Below are 23,951 nucleotides of genomic sequence, written 5' to 3'. Positions count from 1 at the left end.
TTTCTTTTAAGTAAAATATGTCAGTTTGGCCACTGAAGCAGAACAGAGATCTTATTATCTTTACAGTATCTCTGCTGGGAGACCTAAAATTATTGAAGTATTTGCTTTGATATTTTGCTGTGACTTCTCTCCTTGAAATTTTTATAATGGATCTTTTTTTTTTTTTTTTTTTGAGAACATGGCTGGCTTCATAAAAATTGTTGGACACTTTGAAGACCTTAATATCTCTGACTTGAAAATAAAAAGATCCCAAGCCAACTAATCTGCTCATTAATGTATGTTTAAATTATAAATTTCCCGTGTAAGTCTAAATTATTGTAGTTGCCTTTCATTCTTTTAACATTTGATCTGCAAGAATAAACATAAAAATCAGCACAAGTATTTTATTCATTTTTTGAACCTATGAAAACAAAATCATAACAAATGCCTAAAAACTTTATATATTAAGGCTGTTGATTAATTCCCATTCTGTTTGAACACCAGCAGTGAGATTAACACTTCCACTGTTATCCATTATAAGTGTCAGATACACGTTTTTCTTGTCCTGGATTTTCTGCTATTCTTGATAGTTTTTTTTCTGAGAATCCAGGTTTTTAGAGAATATTGCTGTACTTAGTGGTTTATTTTGGGAGCTAATTTAATTTAAAAAAAATAACAAAACATAACTAAGGAAAGCAGTTGCTTCTTTTGCTGAGAAATGACGTGGTGAAGTTCTCCCTCTGCTGCAGAGCAGCGAGAAGGGGATGAGCTGCCTGTTAAAGTAAAAGCTTCTCCCAGGTGTTCTCCTTCTCCAGAGTGTACAGAAGCTTGCATACACAGAAATATATGGATTTATACACAGAGCTATAGCTACATGTGTGCACAAACCTGTCCCAGTGGAGGAGCAGTCACCTGACAGATCACCCTGGTGAGAAGGAGCTTGGGCTCCTGGAGTCACCCAGGCTGACCCCTGCCCAGGATGGGGTTGCTGCAGACAGGGATCACATCAGCCATGGCCTCGTCTCCCCATGGCCTGGCAAGCAGTGACCCACAGTTTGTCCCCTCTTTGGGGGCTTTGCTGCCTCTCCAAACTCATCCTCTGCTCTGACTTCCATGGAGGAAAATTGTGCTTTGTTGTGCTTTCCCTCACTAAAACATTCCATCTGTCCTTGATTGTTCTCCTAGAAGTTCTCTGTTTTGGAAGATGTCTTTCACACCTGTTGTTCAGTGTTGCATTTGTTGGGTCTAAAGAGAAATATTTCAACTGAAGTAACAGAAATGCCTCCAGGACAGCCAGAGGTGTTCCCAAGTTTTGAACCTGCACAGCACCTGTGTTCTGCTGGCTGTGCCTGGGAATGCTATCAGGAGCATGGGAAAGCTGAGGGGGGCTGGAGCTGAATGTTTTGAGTGTTAAAAGCATTAGAAATCATCATGTAGAGAGACAGAGACTATTTCCTAGGCTTCAATTTGCTATAAGGAATTTAAAATACTCTTCAAAATCTAAAGTCTAGTTAAATAATAAGTGTCAAGAACTTTGGAATTTACAGGGATAGTCTAACCTCTAGTGTTTTGCCAAGCTTTTTTATTGGTCACCATATGCATCCTGATGTTGTAACTTGCTCCAGTCATTTCACTTTTCTTGTGGAGTCTGGATCAGGGAGCCAAAGAGCAGAGAGAAAGTGAAATGCTGCACTTCTAATTTTTCCTCCTCATTTTTATGGCATCAGACATATGTACATGCTCTTAATTGTAAGATGTACTTTTTTAGTAGGATAAAGAAGCATTAGAGATAATTACAGTAAGTATAGTGCTTTAATATAGCTGGGAATTAAAGGCATTATTTATTATAGGAAAATGGTTATGGCAACGTCTTGTGATACACTTAGAGTTTAATAGGGAAGTAATTTTATTTCCATTTAATATATAATTTATGTGAATTCTTGTACTATGAAAGGCAGTTTGGAAAATTACAATATTGAGGGTTGATACCACTCCAGATTTTCCCATTTTCCCCTTTTCCCTGTCCCACTCCACTGCTGCTCCTCAGCCAGTCTGACCTCATGGCACACTTGACCCTTGGGACTTGGCTGCAAGGTTAGCATTGCTTTTCCCTGCTTTTCCTTGGATTTTGGACACCTTCCTCTCAAGCATTTCCTCTGCTGAGTGCAGGACAGCCATGGATGCAGCTGTGGTGGTGGGTAGCGAGAGGGAGTGCTGCCAGTTTGCATTCCCTCACCCAGTCCCTCCTGCTGGGATGTGTGGTGCTTTCATGTCTGGGATTGTGGAGGAATAACAGGCTGGGGTAGCCCAGGGAAACTGAGCAGGGAAAAAGAATACAGGTGATGTCCAGACACAAAAGAGTTCTGGATTAAAATTATCCCAGCTCTACAGAATATTACATTCAGTGGTGTGAAGCAGTGTGATCTGATCTGAATTCTTCTGAAATGGCAAAATTATACTTGCAGAAAATAGTTCTGAGAGATTATATAAGCTGAGACAGGGTCCTGTTAGTCTGTTGTGTATACCTAGGAGTAGGTAGGGAGTTAGGATTGAGAACTTCAGAACTGGTGGTGGGAACTTTCCTGTAAAATCAGACTTGGTTCTTGTCTCCCCTATTTTTCATGAAATTCCTAAAGCAGGGGCAGTACTGGCAATACAGCCTAGTGAATTTATTTTGACTTTTACAGGTTCTGTCAATTTCATGATGTTGTCCAAAATTTTGAGTTTTTAATTTAAATACTGAATTTTCATGCAGGTGTGATCTCTCATAGTGTAACTAATCTGTAGCTTTTGATATATTTGAGGATTATGAATTTTTTAAGTGCAAGACTCGACCTGCCTCGCAGCTTCTGGGGCTTCAGTAGTTCTCAGCTGTTGAGAATTTATACATCAATAGCTCTGACTGTGCACGGGGGTTCTGAGTCCCTTAAGCACAGTGTTTTACGCATGAAAGCAGAGTTCTGTGCAGTAAATAGCCGTGGCCCATTACATCCTCGGTGTCAGCGAGGCTGGCAAGCATTAAAGGGCCTGCAGTGGTTTCTAAGGAAAAGCTCCTTGGCTGCTGCTTGTGCCCAGGGGCACAGGTCTGTGTCTCCATTCTCCCAGCAAGTCCTGTGCTGTCAGATAAGGTGATTTTAGGTTCTAAAACCCGGCTTTTTCCATTCTGCACGAAGAGAGAGGCTCTGTTACCGACATTAACATATCACAACATTGCACATGCAAAAAATATTCCTTTTCTTGTCTGAGTGTGTGAGTTACAGCTCCTGCAGAAGCAGCAGAACAGCGGCTCGAGGCTTTGAAGGCTGCTGACAATATTAGTATTTTCCATGGAGCACTAACTCCTTAGAAGCTTGCCTTTAAACATGGTTGTAAACTATGCTGAGATAATCATCTCTGAGCGATAGACGCGCTGCTGGGAGGTCTCGTCCTGCAGATTGGCCAGGGAGGGGTGTGAAGTATTCAGCGCCTTTAAGGTGCAGTAGAATTTTATGTTTGCACTTTTAAAGATTTGCCGACTACTCTTGTGAAATTGAAATGACAGAACTTAGACAATTAACGAATTCTTACTCCTTGAAAAAGTTGTTTTATCATCTGTTTTCACTCTGCGTTTTCTGGCTGAGTAAGATTTAGAATCTGGTACAGGCATACCAGAAATAGTGTTACTCCTGGTAGTTTTAGCACCCAAAAGCCGTGAGTAAGGACAGCAGATATTTCTGAGGGTTGTCTGTCCTTCAGGTGACTAATTCAGGCTGCATTCTACTCTGAGAGATAATTAGACTTACTTTTTTAAACTCGGAAATCTCTGCAGTTCAGTACTGAGTGTACAGTTTTTATTTTGGTGTAAAATCTGCTGTGTATTGCTAAAATTGCAATAGTTGAAGTCAGTACAATGGAGGAATTGCACTTGAGTGTGACAGCGAGAGGTTCAGGGGAGTTGTTTCATGTTGTTTCAGTTATGTAAATTGATTTTACACCTTTAATGATTCACTTTGTTTCTTGATTGTCGGCATCTGTGGTTAAGTTTTAAAGGATCTCTCAGCAGTGGTGGCAAAGAATGATCGTGCATTCTTCACCCCTGTACTTGAATACGGAATGCTACAAACAAATGGCTTTGCTTTTATGCTTTTGTATTTGCTTCTTTTGCTTCTTCTTCTTCTTTTTTTTTTTTTTTTTTTTTTTTTTTCTTTTTTTTTTTTAATTCAAAGGCTGCGTCTTCAGCAAGTAAAGATTAAAGCTGCTCGGGTGATATAGGTAATAGTTGAAATAGTTTAATGAAACATGCTACTTTGAAAATTAAAGCTGTTGAAGATATGTTTTGGATAAATGTTTGTATTTCCCTGTTCTGAGCATATTGACATTTTGTGTTTTTGTAGTGGTGGAAGAAGGATTCTGGGAGAATGGACTTTCCTATGAGTGTAGGACCCTGCTCTTCAAAGCAATTCATAATCTTCTGGAAAGGTAAGAAAAACTCTAGTGCTCTCAAATATTTCATTTGGATACTTAAAATCATACAGGATACCTACAGAGCAATTATATTATTATGGATCTTAGACTACATTTTTTAGAGTTAGACTTTGAATCCAAGAGAACATGATAGAGATGAGTCTCTTAAGTCATTGACTCTGGTAATTTATCATAAAATGCTGTGCAAACAAATTCAACACTCATATAAACAATAATGTTGATACATATTTCTGCTCAGAGTTTTGCTAAGGACTTGTTTTAAAAGCAAAGAAGGGGGAGTTTTCACCTTCTGTAAGTGCTTAGAGAGTGTAATTGTATCTGACCTTCACTGCCTTGATGAGGTTAAATGATACATATCTTAAAAGCTCTTAACTCTCTTCTCTCAATTATCCTGGTTATGTGAATGTTAAAATTTGACTACATTTGTGCACAATATTCAGAGTGAAGCTTAACAGTTCCTTGCTCTGATGAGCCATATATATTTTTTTATATATGGCTGAGTGCAGACTTGTCCTGTGATTAGTTAATACACTTATGCCCTTTTACTTCTTAATCCAGCTATCACCTTTTAAGGTTACCTTGTTTTCTAGGCCCATTGAGTGGGACATGGCATCTTGGGCTATATCATTTTATTCTTTCTGTTTCTGTAGTTCTTCAGGTCATCATCACCTTCCTGTATTACATCCTAGTTCTTACAAATTTGGATATCTTCTTACAATTAAATGTTATTAGACGATTCCCACTTTCTCTGAGGTTCTAATAATAATAATAACAACAACAAAATAGAATGCACCTTTGTGTTGCAGTAATTTTGTAGAATGCAGCCTTGGATATTTTTTCTTTCAGAAAATAAGCAAATGGAGAACACTTTCATCTTGTCTCATTTAGTGTTCTGTTTGCTTTGATGTAGATTTACTGGTAATGAGGTTTGCATTAGGTTCCCAAGGCTGTGTTTCCATGGGGTGACTGAGTTACCTGTGTGCATATCCCTAGGTACAAGGATTAGTTGTTGTATTCCCTGTTTTCTATCCCATCAGTCTCTTCAGGGGATTTTTATAAAACTTGTAGGGTACTTAGAATGAATGAAAGTATAAAAATTAAATTCCAAGTCTAGAATGTTCATTAGTTCTTTTGCAGCTGTATAATATAAAAGGGAAAATTAATTTGATATGTGTTTATTAATCTGTAGTACGCAGCCAGCTGACTTTTAAGTGTAAAGTGGTTAATTTTATTCTTTGGACCTCTTTAAACTTGTGAAATAAATTTAATTTCTTTTTAATATATAACTTAATTGAAATTGAAATTGAAGTTGGCAGAGTCAGCAGAACTGTTCTGTCCAGCTGTGACTGGAGTCTTTTTCTTCCAGCAGTAGCTGGTGAACACACTTCAGGTGTTTGCTGACAGCCTCAGTTCATGTCCTGATAAACTGAAACAATTCATGTCACGATAAGATTATATGATTAATGTTGTGATAAGATGATATGATTAATGTTATGATAAGATTAATGTTGTGATAAGCTGATATGATTCATGTCATGATAAGCTGATACAACTCCTGCTGCAGTCCCAGCCTTGGACATGAGCATCTTCTCGCTGCCCTCCTGACTACAATTTTTACACTTTATTAGTTGAATTTAATTCAAATTATTAACTTTTTATTTATTATTTTTAATTGGCCTGCTGTACCCAATCTGAACTTAACGTAATAATTACTTCATTTAAAGTAAGAGCAACATGTGTGCAGGCTTTATTAAATAGCACTTTAACCTTTAAAGTCCTGTTTTACCCGGTGTTCAGGAAAAGCCCCATTAATACAGCAGAAGGCTCGGATCCGGTTCTGGCCCATCAGTGCCAGGTGGTGCCGGCGGTTGCGGTTTTGCAGGGTTTGGGTTCATTTCGTGTTTGTTTTGCTGGAGGGTGAGGGGGATCGGCCGTGGCGGGAAGGAAATGGCGGGAGGAGGAGCCATGAGGGGGGAGCGGCCCCTCATGGAGGAGCCCGAGGGATGTGTGGGCACAACTTTGACCTAACTCTGGCAAAGGCAAGAAAAATGGCCTTTACACAACTGATTGTGTTTTATTTTTTAGATTTCTTTTCCCTCCCCCCCCTCCCCCCGCACACTAATGCTCAGATTATGTTAATTGGCAGTATAGAAAACATTACAAGATTTGAGGGATGAGTACTCAAAATATTACGGTGTTGTTTCGTAAGGATTGGTGTGCCCTTGGCAGGTCATTTTTTCATGGAAAAATCAGAAATACAGGAGGTCAGGCGCCAGTGAAGAGCTGGAACAGCTGAGCTGCTGAGGGAGGGATCGCCCAGCCCTGAGGGGGGAGAGGAGCCAGGACCTGCAGGGTGTTTCATGTCCTTATATCATTAACTAACTGCTTTTTATGACCATGTATTAGGGAGGGTTTTTTTGTCACAAGTCCATTGTTGCAGCTCACTGTGAACCACTAGTTACCTTTAGTGCTTATACAGCAAAAATAACCATACTATCGTGAACTGCCCACCCGGCTGCATCTGAGATCCATGCTGCTGCAGGCATAGCTCTGATTTTATATGGGATTATTCCTTAAATAACCCATGATTTAGTTTAGCATGGAGGGTTGACTGGTTTTTAAGGACAAATCTTCCCATGAAGATTTTTTTTCTAGGAAAGCAGCATTAGCTTGAGGCAGTTAAACCTGCTGTGGTGAGACACAGCGATGTGGCATTGAAGTGTGTGTGATGGGAAGAGTTTATTACATTTTTTTGCTACTACAGATTATTTTCTTTAGGGATCTGATGTAAACTTCACAGACTTCCTTTTGTTTGTATAAAACATGCTGGCACTGACAGACTCTCTGATAGCAAATATTTCCTAGGGAAATAGTTGCTGAAGCTTTTTTTTCCCCACCTCTACTAATGTCTTTAGATCTCTGCTGCCTTAGCTTTCGTAGTCAGTTTAAGATATTAGTTATTCAACTGGAGTAGATTATTTTTGCTTTAATTCAGAAAGTGCTGGTAGAATTTTCTTCAGCTTTAACTTTAGAAAGTTCTGCCAAGTTTATACAGAAAAATTAGGAGCATATTAGTATTTATGTTGTCAGTCGTCCATTTCCTGTGTCTTCTAGGTATGCTTTTGAAGTGTAGATCACACAGCTTTTTGAACCTTGCAGAATGTACTTGCCCAGAAAGTTTCATGTGATTTTTAGGTTTTTTCCCCCTTTGTTTTGGCTAATCTCTAGCAGCTGCTATAGAAATAAACTATTGGAAAACTTAGAAGAGGGGAAAAATCCAATTCTTTCATCTGAATAAAAATACTGAATAGATGTGAAATGTATGGGCAAGGCTTGCATATTACTTGCAATGGTGTATAAACCACTAACAACAAATAAACAGTTTTACAGAATTTTTGAAGCATATTATTTACCTTACTGAAAAATATGCCTTTATTATGAATTACTGTGTGTGATCCCTTGGGCAGCATGTTCGAGTGTACATGTTTAATGTATGAGGCATACTCAGGTTTGGCAAATTGCTCCTGTGATTCATCTGCACAGGTGGACTTAGAAAAGCACCAGGCACTCCCTAACTTGTCCATTTAAATTGGGTATTGATCACTGAGTCCTCACTGTTGGAGTTTTTTTTAAGAAGAATATGCAGTTTCTAAAAAGAAACTGTGGACTCTCAAAGGGACCACAGAAAATGGAACTTATTGCTCTAATTTTGGTGATGTGGGAGTATATTTGATGAAGTGAGGTTTCTGACAGAGGGAGCAGTAATTGTGGGAGTTTCAGCACCTGAAATCATGCTGGGGATCATGTGAAGGGAAAATTGAATCCTTGTTAATATTCCCTTAATGCAATTTTCTGTCATTCCTATACTGTACTATTTATGTGCCAAAATAAGGGAATGCATATTCTTTATCATCTGAAATCTGAAAGACTGGATGGAAAAGAATCAGTACTAATGAATGGCCTTTGTTCAAGAAGAGGAGTGTGAAAAGTAGAAGGAGGGATCAGTCAGCAAAAAGAGTAGCACAGAGTGGAAAAGATTGTGGCAAAGGTGAGGGGAAAATGCATGTGTGAAGTTCAGCATCAGTGACAACATCATGACGTGGGGCAGGGATTTTCTATGACTGATGTGGGAAAACAAAAAGTGGAACCCAAAACCTACAAACTTTTATTTCAGTCTGATTGAAATTCAGCTGCTTAATCCCTCAGAGTCACTGTCTTCAAAGGCTCCCTTTAATTACACTGTTAGATGTAACTAGTAATTGTTGCTGTAATTGTTTTCTAGATGCCTGATGGATAAAAACTTCGTAAGAATTGGGAAATGGTTCATACGGCCCTATGACAAGGATGAGAAGCCAGTTAATAAAAGGTAAGGAGATCTCTGCATCAAGTCCTGCTCCTGTCAGTGTTGTGGATTGTGAGGTGGTAATTGGATGCTGAATTTTGGTGGTAGTTTTCCTGCTTCTTTTGCCACGTAACAAGTAAAAGCACAGACACCGTGTTCACATCAGTAATACATAGAAAGCAATTAAGTAAGTTTTCAGGCCTTGTTATGATAATTTAAGATAAGAAGGCGAGGTTGGTATTTATCCATTAGCTCCACAGAAATGTCACATTTATTAATATCTTTTGAGCAGCATCTGCCTTTTCCTCTCATTATACAACAGAATTGCAGGCAGTTATAACAAATTATTTTAATTTCTGGACACTAAACCCCAGCCTGACATTTTAAGCTGTAAAATAAGTCATCTATAGATTTCCTGATTTATTTTTCCTTAAAGATGCCACCCTCGATACATGGCTTTCCCTGCTCAGGCAGGCTGACAGATCAGACCTATAGGAGTGATTAATGTGCTTCTCCCACAGCAACACAGCCATGGAACAGGGGTAGCTGGCTCCACTGCTTGCTATTTCCTCTCGAGCTCTAAAGGTTACAATGTTCTCAGATCTTCTGGTACTTGCATTTATAGTCATCCGCTAAACAAGTTCTGTCAAAAATAATCTGAGTTAAGCTGAAACACAGATTTTCTAACGGGAATCATTTTGACAGAACTGGGTTAGGAAGTGACTAAACACGCAGTTATGCTGGGAGATTTGAAGGTAATGAGCAGTGGAGATGAAGTGGGGTGGCAACTTCTTCATCCATCCAGCACAGCTGCAGTCACACAGCGTCTGATGGCAGGGTGGGGACAGGTGGAAATCATCCTGCACATCAGACCTGTCTTTTCCCTCTCATTGTGATCTCACTGCTAGGTTTAGCTGCAGAAATGTTACAGTGCAATGCTACAAACCGTTGGCTTCCTTCAGTAGCAACCAACTGCTTACAAACTGCATTTGGTTTTGAGAGAATTCAAGAATTGACCGTGGATTTGTCTCCTTTCTAAAACCTGAAAGTGTTAACATAGCTTGGAGTTACCTGCTTTGTCACTGTTTACTTTGTGGCTGACACTGTGTGTGTGTAACCTTTGATTTCACATTGATCTGATGGCAAGGAGCCATGGAAAGGTCCAGGTTTTTCCATAGCTTCCCCTGTCCTGGCTGTGCGTAACCACCTTTCTCCCTCGTGTTTTCCCTGCTGCTTTTCTGATCATACCAACATCAGCTTAATTTTCTGCAAGATTAATTCCCTTAAGTGACGTAAGTAGGGGTCAGTTTCAGTTTGTGGAAAAGAGAGGCAGCTCCTTTCAGCAAAAGCTGTTTGTTTTATCCACGTCATTGCAGCCTGAGTGCTCAGATTAAATGTGCTTGTGAGTCTCCTGCCTGTTCCTGGTGTGTATCAATTTAATAAATTAAGCATCTGATACAGTAGATGATGTCTGTCAAAAACAGCAGCAGCACTGGCGTGGGAGGTAATGTCACCTTAGAATTGTGCCAGATTAGTAAATCCTGTGTCTGATTTACGTGTGTTTAACACGTAAATCGTGTGTAACACCAAATCAAGCTGCACAGTGAGGGTTCTGTAGGGGATAATTGCGTTTGTAAACAGAAGTGCAGTCTGCACATAAAGAAATCTGGCCTGGAGGATGTCACAAAACCTGAGTTCATGTTAAACTCAGTTTGTGTTTAAAGTATTCCATATATAAATCTGACACTGAGGATTTAAGGGTTGGAGGGTGCATTCTTGATTTGAAGAAGATAATGTTGGTTGAGGGGAGGTGTTTGTTTCTCTCTTTATTTCTATAAAATTCTTGTCACTATAGATCCTTTGGATATGCACCATTTCAAAAGTGTTTCTGTAGCAATAATAATTATGCCTAATTTGAAATTTTAGATTTTTTCAGATTATTTTTTTTTTTGCTATATATGTAACATTAAATTAACTAATCTTCCTGAAAGATTGCAGTAAAGACTGCAAAAATGGACAGTAAAGTCAATTGTGGACAGTAGCAACAAGTAGAAGGAGGCTTTGGGGACTAATCTGTCCAGACACCTTTTATTTAATCTTTTAAGCTTTCTCAGCATAGCACAAAAAGCTCTCTTCACAAATTGATTCATGTTAATTCCAGATAAATTCTTTGTGAAGCTCTTGGTCTAAGCAGCAGCTTGTTCTAGATAAAGCAATAAGGAATCATTGCAGGAAAGAAGCCAACTGAGGGTGTTTAGGTATTTTAACATTAAACCTTAATAGCCAAAAAAAGACATTTTATAAAATATTACTTAAAGCCATATTATTATATAAAGTAATAGAAATAAGTTGCATGTGTGTACAGTGGTCAGATTGTTGTCTGGGAACTGGCAATCCCTGTTGAAAACACCTGCTCTGTTCTCCTTGAGTGTGGAAAGAGATCTGTATGGATCTATCCCCCCTGAATGGTGGAAACCAGCAGGTGTCTTTCTGCTAAATAAACAGAGCCATCTCTGAAGTCTGCTTTTCTACTTTTTTGCTTGTGGCAGAGTTGCTCATCTCAAGTTTCCAATGTCCAGAGTTAGTGATGCCATGTCAGGAATACGCTGAGGTCTGGGCTGGGTGTAAGTGAACAGGGAAGGAGTTAAAAGTCAGGGCTGGCTTTCAAGGAGTAAAGTCCTTCAGGGCCTGTGGTTTTTGTGAATGGCATTAAGGGAGAGGGATGGGAGGGCTGTGATTTCAGAATGAAGTCAAAGATGAAGTGGAGCATGGCAGTGGCCGTGACCTACTTATGCCGAGATGTGAGAGGGAGGCCTAAGAACAACAGAGGGCCTGGCCTGCCTTCCCAGGCAGTGCTGGGAGCTGAGTGCAGGATGAGCTTTGCTGCTCTTCCAGGAGGACTGAGGGAACAGCAGAGGGAGTTCCAGACAGATCCCTGTATGCTTGTGTTTTGTTTTGCTTTCAGTGCACACCAGATGCTTTTGACAGGAAATTTAGTGCAGAACTTGTGGGTTTCCTTTCCTAAGTATCTTCAGTATTATGTGTCACTTCCTAAATAATTCTACACATTTTATTGTCATCCTACAGCAGTGTCTAAAATAGGTTTCACGCTACTGAAGGGAAATGGCAAACTTGATTATTTTTTCACACAGCTTTCTAAAGGAGATCTGTGTGTCTGGAGTTCACAGAACTTGTCTGATCTGAGGCATTGGTAGTGCCTTTCACTGTATGATGAAAATTCATTCTCACCGTCTGTATGGGATTTTTTTTTTTTTTGGTTTTGGAAAGCATCACAATGAAATGTTAAACAACTTACTGAAAAGAAAAAATGATGACCATCTTATGTAAGAATCTTTGCTGATTATTTTAGTGATTGTTTTCTTAGTGTGAAGGAAATTCAGGGGGAAATCAGTTTATTTTGAACTGTACGAGCAGCTTAAGTTGTTAAGCTGTTTTTAATGAAATTCCACGTAAAGAACACATGAAAAAAATAATTGTTGCTTTTTGTAGCTTAAATAATTTATGGGTCATCCCCTCTTCCAAAAGTGTGCTGGGTATTTTTAGCCTTAAGAAGAAAACTACTCCATCAGTAAAATATTTAGAATTAGAGTTTGTTCCTCTCCTCGTTACTCAGTGAGAAGGCTGACAGGTAGGAACGGGGTTTAGGCAGCTCCTGTGCCCTCTGTGAATCAGCATGGATGGGGCAGTGGCACTGCAGTCAGGCTGCAGGGACTTGCAGCTCTTGGACTGCCATTCCCAAACAGGTTTCTAGCTGTCACTGTCCCATACTTGACAACCTCATGTGATGTGCTGGAACTCAGAGATCTCGAGTTGTGAGTGCATGGGTACCTTAATAAATATCCAGAGCATTCCATGTCAGCTCTCATCCTGTAGACCTAATCCAGGAACTTTTCCCTCTCTAAAAGCTCAGTCAGTGCATCCACAGCCAGTTTTGGTCAATAGCTGTGTTCACTTCTATGTGAGCATGAAAATTGGGCATTAATCAGTGCCATCAAAAACTGAAGGCTGCAGACACTTAAAGCACTGCTGCCTCTCTCAGATCCTTGAAATCATCATTGCCTTCAATTTCCTGGGAGTAGCTATAGGACTCATCCAGGGAATACCTAAATCAGTGATTCCAGAGTTGACACTGAGCATTGCTGCAAGCTGCATTTGCTTTGTGCCATGCCAGGAACTCCTGCCAGTCAGGTCAGTGTCCTCACATGGAAACATCAGGGTTGGGGAGCCTGGAGAGGAGCTGCTGTGCCAGGAACAGTGGAAGCACCAGAGCACCTTGGCTGAATCCCACACAGAGCTTTGCTCCTGGCACAGAAAATGTCTTCTGGCAAATGGCACTCAGGTGTTTCATTACATGGTGACATAGTGCAGTAAAAGCACAGTAAAATAAGTTGAAGTGCTCTATTTAAATTTTTATGAAGATTTGAATTCCTCAGCAGAGAAAAAGTAACTGACTGTGCATGTGCAGTTTGCTTTGATGCAGTGAGGAGGGTTTTATTTCCTTGACTCTGAGAAAAAGAAGTCTTATAAGTTATTTTAATGCTGCACATTTGTGTACTTGTATTTTAGCCATCTTAAAAAATTCAGCAGTGTGATCATATATGTGCCTTGGAAATGGTGTCTAGGATGCTGTGGTAATGTATATGTACAGTATTGCCAACATCAGTATAAATGAGGAGAGACTAGGCAACAAAATAATAAAAATCAATCTGACTTAATTTTAAATAATGTGTTCTTATTCCTGACTTGTCAAAATAAATGTGATAGAAATATGGAGTAATAAGAAATACTGTGTATTTTCCAATAATTCTTCGTACTTCTGTTAAAATAAGCTTTTCTATTTCAGTTTAAGAGGCTTAGTTCCCAGAGAAATATTTTCATATTTTCAAGGTTTAAGTTCTGAAATGTTATGCACATCTTTGTTGAGTTTCTTCTGAGGATTACTTATGGTTTCAGTAAAACCCTACACCAAGTTGGTGTGTTATATCTGTGGCTGGTGTTATTTTAATTGGTAATCTTGTGTGTGCTAAAGCTGAATTAACTCTTACTTACTCTGAAAAATTGTGTAGTGTACCCAATGTGATACAGTCTGCATTTGTATTTTAGCAGAAGAAATAGTTCTAAAATAGAGATTTTAAAATAAGTGCTTCCACATGCATTTTTCAGGCAAAAGCTGCAAATATACGAAGGTGAGATCAAAGTGTTATTGATATAAACATGCTTATGTTTATAGAGTTTTCCAAGCAATTTGATATCATTTTATTCAAGTGTATTAATCTAATACCACTAATAAATATAACATATTGTTATGTTTTATAGGCAAAACAACAAAATATTATTAGCAGCTTAGGGTTACTTAAGGATACTATTATGATGTTTTGGGAAAAGGCTATTCAAGCATTACCATTTTAATAACTTATCTATTCTTATATATGCTACTGGTAGTCTTGGATTATTTTGTGTGTTTGTATTTCTGGAAACTTGTATGAAAAATTCTTGATCGAAAATGTTAGCACACTGTGCAGGGAAAAAGCATTTTGTACTGAACATCTCAATGTTCATGTGCTTTATCACCAAAGTAACCTTCCAGATAAGCTATAAATTAAGGGATATTTGGTATTCAGTTGTCTTTTTATTGTTTTTTTTATTTAATAAGGGAGATAATAAACCAGTATTTTCTAAAAGCTGGTAAGAACCGTGCTGGGGCGTGCTGTAAAATTCCCCTTGCTGTTTGAAGAGTGTGACCCAGTTTGCAGAGGCTGAGCCCAGCAGTGCGTGGGGCGTGGGGTGGCCTTTGTGCTGTCCTTCAGGAGCAGCTGCAGCCCCAGGGCCCGGCCTTTCCATCTCCTTCCCTGGCTACAACCATTGCAAACACAGCAGCAAAGCAACCCCAGGCACCGATTCTTCAGATTCCTTGCCAATCAGGATAACGTCCTGGGAACAATGGAAGGGCTCCTGGCATGGGGTCGTTGGTGAGATGTCACTGGAGCTGTGCTTCCAGTTTGCTGCATGTCCCTGCTCCAGCCAATTCAGGTGATGCTGTGCAGTATCTGACCCTGCTGCTTGCTGAGGGCGTGGACCTGAGCCAGCCAGCTCAGATAAAGCAGCAGGGATGTTGGAAGGTGTGTGAGGGCTCTTCAGTCATGTCATAGCTTGTGTTTTGGTGATGGAAGTGAGGTAGAAGTTGTTTCTTCACAAGTGCACCCTTGGTAAGAGAGGTTCTGTGGCTGGAGTGAGCTCCTTGTCTGGATTATCCCAGTGCTGCTGCTGCAGCTGAGGGGGCACTTGGCCCGTGTGTCTGCAGTGCCTGTGTGTCTCTGGCAGCCAGCAGGAGCTCAGAGTCCCTCCTGGCACACAGGAATTCCCAGCGGGAGGCAGCAGGGTTGGTGCTCACAGAATAATCCGGTGGGGCAGAGTCTTGTAGAAGGATCTGTGTAAACTCCAGGTGTTTGGCTCCTCATGAGCTTCCAGCACAGGAGTTAGATAGAACCAACATCCTGACCAACATCCCCCAGTCTGAAATTAATTGGTAGCAGAGTTCTCATCCCTTTCTGTCCTGAGAAAGAAGAATTCCATCATGCCTGCTGCTTCCAAAGGCACCCTCATTCCCGAGCTGTGTTTGAGCCAGGACAGACATGACATTCAGGGCGCTGTCACAGAGTGTCACAGTCTGATCTTTGTGAGTTACCCAAGACTTTGGATTGCCTTTCCCCCTCTGAAATACTTGGAATCTATCTATTCTGAGTGTATGTTTGTAAGTACCACCTCCTTGTAGGATTTTGAGGAAGCCAGGATATCCAGGATATGTGTGTTAGGGTATGTTTCCATGTGTTTCCTCTTTTACCATCTGGGGGGGATGTGCTGGCACATGCTTTTATGGATTCCAGTTTATAAGGCAGAAGAGTTGTCTCTGCAGTTTTGAAGTTAAGGATCTTCTTTACTGATTTAATTAATGTAAATGAACAAATATGTAAAGTAGATCCAATAATCTTTAACTTCTGGATTCTGTAAAACATTATTTTGTAGTTATTTTTTTCTGGGCAATGTTATTTATATATGCAATATTTATATATATAAGGTTACTGGAATGCCTCTATATTTTCTAAATATTTGCATTATTTAATGTAATTGAGAGATTGTCTTTACACTTAATTTAAAAATATATAGTTATTTAAATGATTGAAATATTTTGCACAAGGAGTGTACAAAAGGCAGGTAGTTCAGGTAAATAAGTTGCCTATTTCTCTGTTTCTTTCCTTTTTCATGCCTTATTTTTTATTTGTATAGTTTGGAAGTGACTATCTTCATTAAGTGGTTTTGGATACATTTGTGTCAGATACTTGAACTTCAGTAATTATATATGAAGCCTGGCTTAATCAGGACTTGGTGACCAATTAGTGCAGTCCCACTAAAGTTTAAGCTCCTTTTCTCATTATACACTCAGTACTGGCACCGTGTGTAAAGGATAATCTAAGTGCCCCTGATGTGCTGTTAATGAGATTTGTCAGGGCTCCCAGTTGCACTGTCTGCCAAACACAAGTGTTGTCACTTACTGTATCAGTAATGAATTGACTTAAGGGCTTCTGTAGATATTTAGAGGGCCTTAGTTTGGAATATTTAAATCTGTTGCAACTCTCATTGTAGGTGCAGTGCAGCTCTGCTCCCTGTGCTGCAGGAACCTCAGGAACAGGAGAGAATGGCTTGCCTTGTCTGAAAATTAAGCTGCATTTGGGCCTTAGACTGATTTAAATGCTCGTATATAGTCTTGTGAGTTCTGCAAAAACAGTATCACTGTGGGGTTTGTTTTCAGTCCAATTCACTAAATACAGTTTCTCATATTCACAAATAAAATTTGTGTCCAAAGCTAGAAAAAATCTTCACTCTCTCCAAAAACGGGAAAGAAAACTCCAATTGAAAGCAATTCCACTGAATTATTTCTGTCATCAATAATACCTTTTTCATTTATTTTTCTGATGCTTTTATATCTCTTTTAAATAACTTAATCTTGAATTTAAACCTTTGTTTCATAACAGTTATGTAGGTTCTTTATTCTCAAAGTCTGTTTTCTGAGACTTCCCTTAAAAATTTTTGCAAACCCTGATTTTCTGAAGACTCAGACTAAAATGGTGGTGACAGGGGAATGGTTTTAACTGAAAGAGAGTAGGTTTAAATTAAATGTTAGGAATGTGAATGAAATATGAGAGTGGGGAGACCCTGGCAGAGATTGTCCAGAGCAGCTGTGGCTGCCCCTGGATCCCTGGCAGTGTCCAAGGCCAGGCTGGACAGGGCTTGGAGCAACCTGGGATAGTGGAAGGTGTCCCTGCCCGTGGCAGGGGGTGGAACAAATCCTTTAAATACTGCAAAATAATGTGATTTTTGTGCAATATTACATGATGCATTAGGTGTTGTGCAACCAGGTCCCTTGTTTAAGAAATCATCAAATGATAGGAATATAAATGGGCTATTTTGTGACTGCTGTGCAGCAAAAAATGTTATGGAAATGCTTATTTTTAAACACTAATTGTCTGGAACCATTTATAAAGTTGAGCAAAAACTGTATTCATCTTCTGAATGCCTGTAGTGTTTTAACTTAATAAATGGTCAGATTGAGGATAGTGACACAGCTTTAAAGTAGCTTTGGTAGAAAGTTACTGCTGGTTTAGGAGACAGCAAACTTGCATGGACACTTGGTATATCCTGTATAATCTAAACAAGGCTGTGTAAAGCAGTTTCTCTGGGTGGGCCTCTAGCACAAACAAAGCCCCATCTGAACAGTGAACAGGGGGCTGTAGGGCTGCCTTTCCAAGGCTGAAGTGAACATTGCAGAGGACCAATCTGCTGATACAAACAATTACTCAGCAGATTCATCTTAAAATGCATCACCATTTGTGAACTCTGTTGGCATCACCATTTGTGAACTCAGATTTCTGGCTGCAGTATGTTGGTGAGAGGACACAGGTAATGCTCACTGCTTCTCCCTTCTCTTTGCTTCCAATGGCTCATTCTCTTCTCCTGCATAATCACTCTAACCAAACTGTTCTGAGCTCAGCAATCTTTACTTTTAAACCTGTTTAGAATGGGAGGAGCTGCAGTTGGAGCAATGATATTTGGTGGGACAAACTGGGTAGAGTTGGAGTAGTAAAGTGCATTAAGAAGCCACTGGTTGTTATTCTTGGATGCTCTCTGAGTTGTAGCAAGAGGTACTGACTGGTGACAGGGCATTTACTTCTCCTCTTTGAGAAATCTCATGTGGTTAAAAATAGCTTTTTTATTGAAAAGAGTGGGGCAGGAGGGGGAGGCAGGGAGAGGTTCTAGCAGTGGAGGTTCCAGCATTGCCAAAGTAATCTCTGCCAATACTGTGCTTGATGCTGCCATCTACTGCCATCAGGCCTGGGGATGCAGCAGGGGTCAGAGCATGGATTTTCCCTGTGGCAACACGTGTGGTCCTGACTTCTTTGCTGTGATGACATCTCTGAGATTTGCTGTTCTAAGGGTGGGAAATACCACTTCTGGGGTAGTTTATGTGAATTACAGAGAGTTGGCATTACACAGGGAAAAGGCTCTAAGTCCTTACACAGTGTGTGCAGAGATGCCTCAGTATTTTGGTCAGTGAATTGCAGATGAAGTGTCCTGTGGTCCCAGGTCCTGTGTGCCTTTAAATCCTTGGTGATCCCTGAGGAAAAACCCGACAGGAATTCCTCATGCATCACTGGGTTTAGCAATGCCTGTGTGAAACTCACCTGTGTGAGACTTGCAAGATACTTTCTTCCTGCAGGAGTGAACTTCTCCCTTTTCCCCCCACCCTTTCTTCTTGCCTTGTCGTTCAAGTTTTGTCTGGATTTCTGAGAAATTTCTGAGAAATTTCAGTTTTAGACTGAAAAACAGTTTTCTGGCTGTGCATTGTGTAATGCTGGCCATCTTTAAGTGCAGCAATGCACTGCTAGACACTGAAATATTTGCATAAATGGAAACTTGCATGGAGGGCTGTTGCCTTCCCCTGATTTCTGTCAGTCTGAATGTCATGGTGACAATTTTTGGAGGTTCCTCCCTGAAGGAGTGGGAGGGGAAAGGCATTCCAGAGAAGTGGGAGTTGTGGGTGTCGATGTAAAGGATCCAAGGATTTCCAAACTATGGTCCCACGATTGATGATGTGACAGGGCTGAGTAAGAGACTAATGCTGATGGCCAGGATGTCTGCAGGCATGGACTGTGGGGGGAGAAATCTTGAAGGACAAGGTGGTAATACAGAGGTAAATTGAATTTTCCACCAGCCAAGGGGATTTTCTGTCTCCTGAGGAAAGCAAGCTGCAAAAATTACTTGGAGGGATCTCATCTCTTTTTAATCTCTTCATGTTGCCAGCTGTTAAAGACACGGGGAACTGCAAGTGTTTTTTGGATGATGATGTCAGTACATCTAATTATATAATTTCCATCTGCTGACTGGAAAGCTGATGGAGAAGAGCTGAAGGAAGAACATTAAAATATCTTCCTTTGTTTTCCTTGTTGAAGGATCCAACAGTCTAAAACATGGAACTGGATGTCTAATGTACAGAATTCTCTCTTTTCTACATAATCTGAAAACTAGGAGTGGCTGTGTTTGCACACAGTGTTGCTGAAACCATGTTTAGATCTGACATTTTGGAGAGCAGTTCCCTAGGACAGACACATACAGAGAAATTATTTACTGCCCTGCCCAATTCCTAGAAAAAGATTTAATTTAGGAAGGAGTGGAAATGTTGCCTGAAGAGTATCAGATTCTGCCTGCTTTGGCCCCAGCCATGAGACAGATGTAGCATTTGGCCAAGTCAGATAAAAATCAGTGTAATAGTTACTCTGGGCATTTCAGGAAGCTGCCTATGATTATGTGCTTCTAATTTCTTTAAAAGGAATATACCCAGATCCTAAATAATCCCTTACCATAAAAATTGTCTCCAGCAGTGGTCAGAAGTGGGACAGCTCAGGGAAGAGTCTTCAGATCATGTCAGGAATTCAGTTGTTTTTCTGTACACTTGGTCAGGTTCCTGCTGGGTTTGACAATACAACTTGACATATTCTTATGTTTAACAACTGTTGATGAATTTTTCTTTTGTGCATTTAATTGAGTTTGAACCCACACAGAATTTCAGCCTGCATAAATACTTGTTGGTAATTAATACCATAGCTCATCTATGCAATGTTGGAAAAAAAGTTTGGGATTTTTGGTTTAATTTTTTCATTCATTAGTGTACTTTAGGGCTTCTACTTCCTGTGTGGATGAGAGAATGTAACTCTATATCCTTCTTTGTCTCAAGCCTTTTGATTTTAGTACACATCTGCTCTCTCTGTTCAGTTCATCTCATTCACAAACTCCTTATGTTCTTTGTATGGAATTATTATTTTTGCCTCCTGTTCATTTTCTTTATGTTTATTTCTATTGAATTTAATTTTGGTGGGTTTTGGTAGGGTTTTTTTCCCCTGTTGGTTTTTTTCCTTTCCCCTCATCCAGTCTCTGATTTATCTGAGGTTGTACTACACTTCTTTGCCTTAAATTCTAGTTTTTCCAGTATCATAATCAGAGCAGAATTTGTTTTTGTGCTGTTTGCCTTCTTCTTTTAATTCTCATTATTTAGCCTTAATAATTGTGATGTCTCTTTTAAATGCAAAGTTAAGTCAAGGACTGTGTCTCAATGCTGGAAGAAATCAAAGAGGGCTAAGTGATCTCAGGAGAGGCACTTAAGTAGCTGTAGTGTTTGTATAAGTGAGAGAATTAAAAGAACTAATTAAAGTAAGCTGGAGCACTTTATGAACTGCCCACACAGACCTGTTTAATACAGTTCAGTCCAAACTTGAAGCACTTGTATTGATGGTAAAAATTACAGAGAAAAAAAAATCTCACTGGTGGAAGTTAGCACAGAGAAGGCTGTTCTAAATGAAGGAATTAAATCTTGTGAACCAGTTGATAGGGAAATTCTACTGGCCAGTCAATTTAACTGTCCATTCCCCCACCCTGTGCATTATTTACAGGAGCTAGCACTGTCAGTGACACAAAATCTCTCCTCTTCTCTTATAGTGGCTGTTCTCTGTAATAAAGGGTGCAGTGCAGCAGGATTTGCTCTTGTACTGCATTATTCTTAAGGCCACTCTTGTCACAAATCCATGATTGTTCCCATTTGTGTCACACACACATACACACACTCTGGTAATTTCAACTGCATTTCCATTTCCCTTTATGTAGCATTTATGATCTTTGAAGATTCATTTTGGATGTAAATTACCAGTTCAAGAGTATAAAAAGAGAAATCTATTTAATGTTCCAATTTTGAATGACGGTTTTGCATGAGTGGAGATGATTTACTTTGAGTTAAAAAATAAACCAGTCGATCCTTTTACAATACACTGTCACAATAGAGATCTTGAAATAACAGTGTTAGTTTGGTGGGGTTTTGTTTTGCTCAAGTTGCAAACAGCAAACCACTGTTTTGAGGCTGGACTATGGTTTATTGCATGTTTTCCTGGAAATTCTTTTGATTACATATTTATATTTAAGGACATCTTCACGTACTGCAGCTTTGTCATTTGTGTAGTATTACAGAAAAATCGAAGTCTCCTGGAGAACAGATGGACCAATAAAGTCTCCACCAAACCTCCATACTTATTTTAGAATCTATTTCTGGTACAGTGAATGAACAGCAACAAAGAACTAAAAATAGCAGTGCTTTATTTTAGGCTGTCCTGATGCCTCTCTGCTTTTCTGGCAGTGTGCTTTGTGTCACTGACGTGCTCGTGTGACCTGTCTGCTGCTTGCAGGAGGATTTTAGCAATTTGCTCCCTGTTTTGGTCTGAACTGCTCTAATAAAGCTGAGCACACAATTTCCTTGCTGTAAAACTGCAGAGATTAAACAAGGAAGAAGTGACTTCCACCACCTCTGGAGCCAGGGGTGTTCTGTCCTCACCGTGCTGGGTTACCAGAGCTCTGGGGATACAGTTGGTTCACACTTCAAGAGTTTCTGAGATCTTTTGAGAAGGTTCAGCAATATTCTCTAAATGAAGACACTGATTATTTGATAGAGATAATATGGACCAACGTCTTTTAAAAATAACAACATTTTCTGTAAATGTTAATAAACAATGAGAATCACACCTGAAGTCCAGTACTTAGGCAGGTGGCAATGCTGCAGTGATTTCATCAGATGCATCCTGCACTGGAATTCCACTGCTTTGTTTGAAAAAGTACTGAGCTGACTTTATTGATGTGATTTTACTGTTAAGCTTTTAAATATTATTACTTTTTCTAAAAGTCTCTATAAAAGCCAGTCAAGTGAATTTTTACATACTGTGCTGGTAGCGTGTTAAAGTTGATAGTAAAAAGCACACTGGAAATGTAAACATGGATTAAGCAAGACAAAGATGTGGTTGGTTACACACACAAACCAACCAGGAGATCACAGAGAAGCAGCCCTATTTATTAAACAGTCAGATGGCACTGCAAAATAATATCAGTGTCATTGTGCCAAAAGCAGCAGATTGCCACCTCGGCTGGGTGAAAGAATCATCTCTGTGCTACTGTTCCAAAATCTGTAAGAGATTTTTATGTTGCAGTTGAAAATCTTGGGTTTGGAGGCAGTTAAGAGCATATCTGTGATTTAATGTGCAGGTAGCTGCTTGTAGGGTGTGCTGGCACCATTAGGCACTTCATGTTTCTGTCAGTGGGAATTGGGCATTATTTGTTTCTTCAAGATCCTGCTTGGTGTCTTTTTCCCTCTAACAGCAACCAATTGCTTTTAAAATCTAGCTCTGAAGTTGATTTGTGATGTAAGTCCTGTATTCAGTGAGTAAAGGATATTAAATCCAACTGGAGTTCAATATGAAAGCTTTAATTTTGTCACTTCTGTTTACTTTCCTTTGTAGCTTCTCAAGTCATTCTTGTTAAATGAGTGAGGCTAATCCACCTGTTTCTGAGAATGGAAATAGGAATACATTTTGTTGAAATGTTTAATTATAGATAGAATTATTTAGCTCTGCAGTCATGGGGCTGTTTGTGTGCATGTGCACATAATCCCAAGCACAAATTTTATGCACACAGTTTCTGTCAGCATGTTAGAGAATATGGTTTGTGGGCAAAACCCCTGAGCTGCCACACTGCTCTTCCTGGCTTTCTTGTTTCGAAACAATTCTGGAGCATCTGTCATTGTTTCACACAATTTCCTGTAAAGCTGCCTGTGGCAGTTGCACTCATTCTTTATTACCCAAGGGCTTTGCAAGCTATAAAATAATGTATCTGACTACCTAATAGCCTAATATTCAGCCTTCCCAGGAGAAGGGGGAGTGGAAAGCTGGTTTTACTTTCTTTTTTGCTGACCATGCAAACCTGACCCTCGATGAGGTGCTTTTATCTGTGTTGTCAGTGAAGTCAAAGGATTTCCTGTGATAATGGCTTTTCTAGCTAGGAGATGGCTCCTTCCATGCTCCAAAGAATGGCTCTGATCAAATGAGATTCAAGTTCTGCCTTAATACAAATGGCATATCTGCATGTGATTATCTTTTTAACAGCCCCTTGTTTTTTTGCTTTGTTTATTAGTTGAGAGGCCCATTATACTGAAATAAACTGTAAAAGCAGTCCAAAAATGTGATGCCTACGGATGCTGGACTGTGCCTGTAGATCCTTGCTGCATATTCACACACATTACATCATTGCTATAGATAGATATGTGTTGCTGCTCTTGTTTTTAACTAGATTTTTTTGTTAAGGAGAATAGTTTTCAGATATTTTTAGTTAAAAACCAAAATGCTTATACAGACCCTCTTTTCTGTTTTGTAGCTGAATATATGAATATTTTTTCTGTAGATTTTTTCTATAAAAAACCTGAATAACAGTAATTAGAATTAATTTAAATTTCCTAAGCCTAATGGAATCACTTTAAGATCAATATGTGGTGAACACTTCACTCTTAGTTCATTTTGCATGACAACAGTTCCATTGGGGTTACTTATAAAACCTTATTAAGGTATGTTTGAAAAATTAGATTATGCTTGCGTAGATTGGGGCTGGAAAACCCCAACCACAGATCTACTGTACCAGTACACCCTAAAACTTGGTATTTTCAACTATAAACAAACCCCAAATACAACAGAAGACTTGTCCTAAAATATCAATAATTGTAGAGCAAAGG

The 23,951-nt window shown here is 39.5% G+C and overlaps 1 protein-coding gene across 1 annotated transcript in view; it reads left to right on the top strand.

Annotated features, from left to right (window-relative positions):
- The window catches only part of MED13L (mediator complex subunit 13L), a 191,893-nt gene that overhangs the window by 101,031 nt on the left and 66,911 nt on the right, over positions 1–23,951 (top strand). The window contains exons 3-4 of the mRNA XM_063173409.1: positions 4,353–4,437; positions 8,726–8,809. Of these exons, the coding sequence (XP_063029479.1) occupies positions 4,353–4,437; positions 8,726–8,809 (169 nt within the window). The remainder of the gene's footprint in view (positions 1–4,352; positions 4,438–8,725; positions 8,810–23,951) is intronic.

The sequence above is a fragment of the Melospiza melodia genome, chromosome 20 (assembly GCF_035770615.1).
Source record: "Melospiza melodia melodia isolate bMelMel2 chromosome 20, bMelMel2.pri, whole genome shotgun sequence".
Classification (NCBI taxonomy): Eukaryota; Metazoa; Chordata; class Aves; order Passeriformes; family Passerellidae; genus Melospiza; species Melospiza melodia.
The sequence above is the reverse complement of the archived record's forward strand: the minus strand, read 5'-3'. Positions and strand labels throughout refer to the sequence as shown.